Below are 5,827 nucleotides of genomic sequence, written 5' to 3' on the forward strand. Positions count from 1 at the left end.
CCTGGCTTCGTCTTTCTCCTGACGGCGTGGACAGTGCCATCAGGTCTCGCTCTGGGGCCGGCACAGTCACTCTTCAGACTTGTACTCCCGGCTCTGGTGCATCTTGGAAAGCACGCGCTCATAGAACAGCAGGTAGGCGCTGGAGGACAGGACCTCCTGCAGGCTGGCCTTGCGGACGGTGTCGTCGGAGATCCACAGCCACTGGTTGCTGGTTGAGAGGGGGTTCTTGGCCGAAGGTGGGGACCGTCGGTAAGTCACGAAGTGTCCGGAGTGCATGTCTCCATGGTGGACGACAACTGCCATCAGCCGGAAGAGGTACGTGGAGGAGCTGACCGGTAGGAACAAATGCCAGTGGTTTACAAAAGCAAAAAGTAAAACAATCCTAGATATTCAACGACAGGGGGCTGATACAACGGTACATCCGTACAAGTGAATGCTACACAACCATTAAAATACAGACCTATATTTACTGGTACGATGCCCATTCTATGAGCGTCTGTATAAGTGTGCGCACACACATTACAGAGTGGAAGACATTAAGGATTTAACTGGTGATCTAGGTGGTATCCCAAGATATTAAAAATTTTCTGCTTTATACTTTTTCTACATACATTCATACATATGCACACATACACATAACATATATTTAAATTTTATAATTCTTATATTTATAGTGACTTCCATTTTGGACAGAAATAAACAGGAATGCATAATAATGAAGTTCCACCTCTAAATGAAAGACAGCCATCTCCACACTCACTCACTTCATGAAGAGCTAATTTTGGAAACCCAGAGAAACGGCAGCCTCCACGGAATGAAGGCTGCCTCTGAAGAGCGGCTCACCTGTAGTCCGGAACCACCGGGAGGGGGAAGGGCATTGGGGCTGGCAGGGTGGGCAACAAAGATGGGGAGCAGGCACCATTCATAAAAATTTGGGTTTTGGGGCCCCCTGGCTGATTCAGAACTGCAAGAGAAAAAGGCCCGAGGCAGTTAAAATTAGCAACGGGTGTGGATAAGCAAAACATGGTTTTGATTACTGATTACGCTGAAATGGAACTACCCAATAATGCTACAAAGCAAATATAAATATATATAATTTTTAAATATTTTATTGATTTTTTACAGAGAGGAAGGGAAAGGGATAGAGAGTTAGAAACATTGATCAGCTGCCTCCTGCACTCCCCCTACTGGGGATGTGCCCGCAACCAAGGTACATGCCCTTGACCGGAATCGAACCTGGGACCCTTCAGTCCGTAGGCTGCAGGCCGATGCTCTATCCACTGAGCCTAAATATTTCTTTTTGTTACTGTAAAGTTTCCTGCCTTTTTGTCCCTGTTTTAATCACCAACAGGAAAAGCACATGGAGCTCCGGGTCCACTGTTCACTTTGGTGGTTTTGTAAATCGCTGTCTGCTTAAGGGCCCGGGTCAGAATTAAGCAGTAGCTACGTTACTGGCATTTTGACCTAAACCTGCAGTTTCTCAACCTGGACATGATCGACATTTGGGATGGATAATTCTTTGTTGTGGGGCTGCCCTGTGCATTGCAGGATATCTAACATCATCTCTGGCCTCTACCTACTACATTCCTGTGACACCCCTCTCGGCCAGAATGTCACCAGCCACGGCCCAATGTCCTCTGGGAGGCAAAATTCCTTGTTTCGAGCCACTGACCTAAACCTTCTCTCTCCTTTCATTGTCAGCTTCTAAGGAATACCAACATGTAACAGTGTTCACACATGCTCATGGGAGTAGGTACAATCATTAAGGAGATATTTACATCTCGTTTCCTCTCAAGTGTCACATGGGAGGGGCTTTAGTACAAGGAGTTCACTGTTGGCCTCTTTAACCATGGCCACCACGGGGTGACCGTGAGCAGACCTGCACTCCCACCGGGGAAGACGGTCGGGACTTGAGTGGGAGCATGAGGTGGTGGTTCAGGCTTGGAGCGCTTAACATCGGTGGGCTTCCTCATCTCTAACTCTAAAGCTCTCTACAGATGATATCAGATGCATTTATAACACTGCCCAACACTGCCTTCTAGTGCCCGTTCCCCCGCTGTTGGCCTGGGGACCAATCATTTCACCTCTTGACGCCTTGATTTTCTCCTTGGTGAGACTGAGGGTAATAATAGTGACCTGCTTCACTGGGACCCCATTCAACGAGGGACCTCAAGTGAGGCCAGTAATGGAATTAGATAATAAATAAGTCATTCAGTAGAGGAGAAGCATCAACCCCCGTGAGATGTTCAGTGATCTCTACCCAGGACATTTCTTCCCCACACTTTCTGTATAATTGAGATGACTGTGCTAAGGGGGGAAATAGAAATTCACTGGGCCTGGCTGGTGTGGCTCAGTTGGTTGGGCATCGTCCCCTGCACCGAAAGACCACAGGTTCCACTCTCAGTCAGGGCACATGTCCAGGCTGCGGGCTTGATCCCCAGTGGGGGTCCAGTAGGGACAGGGTAGGGGGTAACCGATCAATGTTTCTCACATCAGTGTTTCTTTCCCTCTCTAAAAAAATAAATAATCAATAAAAACATTTAAAAAAGAAAAAATAAAAAATAAAAAGAAGAGCCTGGCTGGCATGGCTCAGTGGTTGAGTGTTGACCTATGAACCAGAAGGTCACGGTTCAATTCCCAGTCGGGGCACATGCCCAGGTTAGGGGCTCAATCAACAGTGTGGAGGCAGCCAATCAATGATTCCCTCTCATCATTGATGTTTCTATCATTCTCTCCCTCTCCCTTCCTCTTTGAAATCAATAAAAATATATTTAAGAAAATTTTTTTTAAAAATTCACTGGAATGATATGTGAACCAATTATTGCTTAGTCAAAAGACCAGACAGAAATCTTAAGCTTTTCTTCCTATATTTTTTCAAACGTGACAGTTTTTAAAACTATACATCTCGCCCTAGCTGCTTTGGCTTAATGGATAGAGCATGGGCCTGTGGACTGCGGGGGCCCAGGTTCGATTCTGGTCAAGGGCACATGCCCGGGCTGCGGTCTCGATCCCCAGTGTGGGTCATGCAGGAGGCAGCCGATCAATGATTCTTTTTCATCATTGATGTTTCTATCTCTCTCTCCCTCTCCCTTCCTCTCTATAAATCAATAAAAACAAACAAACAAAACTATACATCTCATTACTATATCATTTTAACCTCTTTTAAGAAATCTTACCCCTCCGGCCCCAATCCTGCTGTTTTCAAGAATTTCAGCAACCATTGGACAAGCCTTCAAGGCAGAAAAGCCCCAGAAGCTAGTGATACCAAACTCCTCTTCTCTGTGCTGCAGGCTCCCGCTGCCTTAGCTCCTCGGGCACGTACCTGATTTGGGGGCTGTCGGCCCGTCCTGCAGTTCCAGCGCAGGCCTTGCTTTCTCCTTCAGTTTAGGACTGTGTTGACCAGGTTTATGTCCAAGAAGGCGGTACTTGTAGATGTCCATCATCAGGAACTCGTTGAACTGCACATGCTCGTGCCGCTTCAGGGGCGTGCCGTGGCTGGACCAGCTCAGCCGCTGCAGGTGGATGCACAGACACTGAGGGAGCTGCAGGTGGGAGAAACCGGAAGTGCTGAGTGTCGGGAGCAGGCAGCCAAGAGGCCTCGAAAGCAGAGCCGACAAGGTGCGTGGTGTGGGCTCACCTTCCCTAGTTTTAACTGCTTAACGAAAGTGGTCCTCTGGTGTTCCACCTTCTCCCCATTCAACGTCCCTTTGGCTTCAATCTGGAATAAAAGAAACAACATCCATCTGCTGAAATTCTTGAAAGGACATCTCTGGAGAGCTGCCCATCAGGTTGGTGTTTATACCTGCACTCAACTGGCACTTGACTACTACCTGCTGAACTGAACTCAGCTGCCCAATTGTTTGTGGGTTTTCCGTGTTTTATTTCTTAAGTACCAGCGACAGTGGAGGCAGGAGAAATAAAAGAAGCTCTGACACTGACATTTAATCTATTCTGTTGTGTCTTTAAAACTTCTGTTCCACACAGTCCCTCTTAATTCAGTTGCTGAGGGAGTTAGGCAGGTAGCATAGGTAAGGCGGGTGTGAGACAAGTGGGAATGGAGGGGATGGTAGCGAATCGGAGAGGGCATGTCCAATCTCAAAGCATGGCATCAAATTTCTTCTTTAAATGTTTGGTGGATAAAACAGAACTCATCAGGGAAAGAGATTTGCTCCATGGGCTGCCAGGTGCCCAACCTTAGGTGGAAAGGGCAGTGGCTGAAAGGATCCTCGGCGAATAGTCAGAAGAGCTCAGGCCAATGGTGTGAGAGGCGCTCTACCGGGCACACAGGCTGCGGGGGAGATGGCATTCGGGGCTGAGGGCCTACCTTTGTGCAGTTGTCACACACAACATCCCGCACGGATTCTGATGAGATGAAGTGGTGGAGGCAGTGGTCCAGGGTCAGTGGATGACCCTACAGCACGAGAAGAAAACGCTTTATCACAATTCAAAGGGGAGCTACTGACACGGTGAGCAGATGGCACCACGAATCCCAGAGCTTTCTTTTTGCTCATGGAGGCAAAAAAGCATCACAGACACAACTGGCTGCCTTCTGAACAAACCTGGAGCTCAAGCACCCTAGACTGGCTACTGCGACGGAGTCAGGGTATGAGGACATAACGCTGCAGACAATTACGGACTCCCACACTCTTTTTAGATACTTTTGAATATGAGATTATTACGTGTGTGCATGTATATTAAAAAGCCAAAATTTCTGCAGCAAGAGACAAACCGCCCACTCTTCTCCCCCCAAATCGGGCCATGGTACTACACATTACAACTAAATGGGTTCAATCAACCACAGGTCTGAGTAACACGTGGCACCTGAGCTACACAAAATGCCTCAAAGCCCTTTCAGACTGCAATGTCTCTGAAACAGACCCCAAATGAACCACAGGTCAGTACATACCCAGGTGGCAGCTGGAATACTTAGTGAAAGGCTATCGAAGGTATCGAATCGAACAGGACTCTGAAACAAATATTGCAGAAAATCCAGACAGGACTCAAGTTCAATTCAAAACTTTATAGATGGGAAAATACATGCTTATTAAAGTTTAATATTTAGAGGTTCAACACTAACATAGTGAAACATAATGTACTTACCTAGAAGCACACTCTACTGAAAACAACCTTGTAAACATGAAATACAATAATACTAATCAGCTTGGAAAATCTAAGATGACATGGCTGACCCAGAAATTTTGGGATTTTATCCTAAGGAAATAACCATGGACACAACTACAAAGATGCTCAGCTCAGCATTATCTATAACAGCAAAATGTGAATCGTTGGAATTTCTACAGAATGATTAAAAAATTCAATCATGTCCATGGAGTGGAGTGGAATACTTTATTAAAAATAGAGTAGTATAAGAATGTGTGATTATGTGGAAAGATGTGTGTTTTATTATTAATTGCTAAAATAGGGTAAGAGTTCCTGCATTTGGTGATGGCAGAGTAGCTTGATTAGACGAACTCTCCTTGAGATAACAATTGTAGAATCTGGACCCAAACAAAACAAAACTATGTGAATGACTGGAGAGCTACCAAAAGCAGGCAGAAATTGAAGAGAAGTCATGTCTTGGAAAAATAGGAGCTCCATGGGTGAGATTTGCATTGTGTGGCTTTTTGTCTGAAGGTCTCCCTAAAACAATGTACAAATTTGGTGAAAAACATAGATGCATAGATTCAAGATATTCAGCAAACTCTAAACAAATACAAAGAAAACTATGTTTATGTACTGAATGGGCAAACTACTGAAACCCCCAAAATAAAGAGGAAATCTTATAAGCAGCCAGAGAAAAAGTGACACTTTCTATACAAAGGGATGA

The 5,827-nt window shown here is 45.7% G+C and overlaps 1 protein-coding gene across 2 annotated transcripts; it reads right to left on the reverse strand.

Annotated features, from left to right (window-relative positions):
• Positions 1-6: 6 nt before the first annotated feature.
• Positions 7-5,749, reverse strand: LOC102437092 (ubiquitin carboxyl-terminal hydrolase 30-like). 2 transcript variants are annotated; one of them, XM_023749467.1, is made up of 7 exons: positions 5,101-5,747; positions 4,907-4,966; positions 4,325-4,411; positions 3,638-3,718; positions 3,323-3,542; positions 844-964; positions 7-328 (listed from the first exon to the last, which is right to left on the reverse strand). In XM_023749467.1, the coding sequence occupies exons 5-7, from the start codon at positions 3,441-3,443 to the stop codon at positions 67-69; spliced, it is 504 nt and encodes a 167-aa protein (XP_023605235.1). In that variant the 5' UTR covers positions 3,444-3,542; positions 3,638-3,718; positions 4,325-4,411; positions 4,907-4,966; positions 5,101-5,747; the 3' UTR covers positions 7-66. The 2 variants fall into 2 exon arrangements, with proteins under 2 accessions (XP_023605235.1, XP_023605236.1); XM_023749468.1 differs by having other exon boundaries at positions 13-328; positions 5,544-5,749.
• Positions 5,750-5,827: the final 78 nt, after the last annotated feature.

Source organism: Myotis lucifugus, unplaced genomic scaffold (genome assembly GCF_000147115.1).
Source record: "Myotis lucifugus unplaced genomic scaffold, Myoluc2.0 scaffold_10326, whole genome shotgun sequence".
Taxonomy (NCBI): domain Eukaryota; kingdom Metazoa; phylum Chordata; class Mammalia; order Chiroptera; family Vespertilionidae; genus Myotis; species Myotis lucifugus.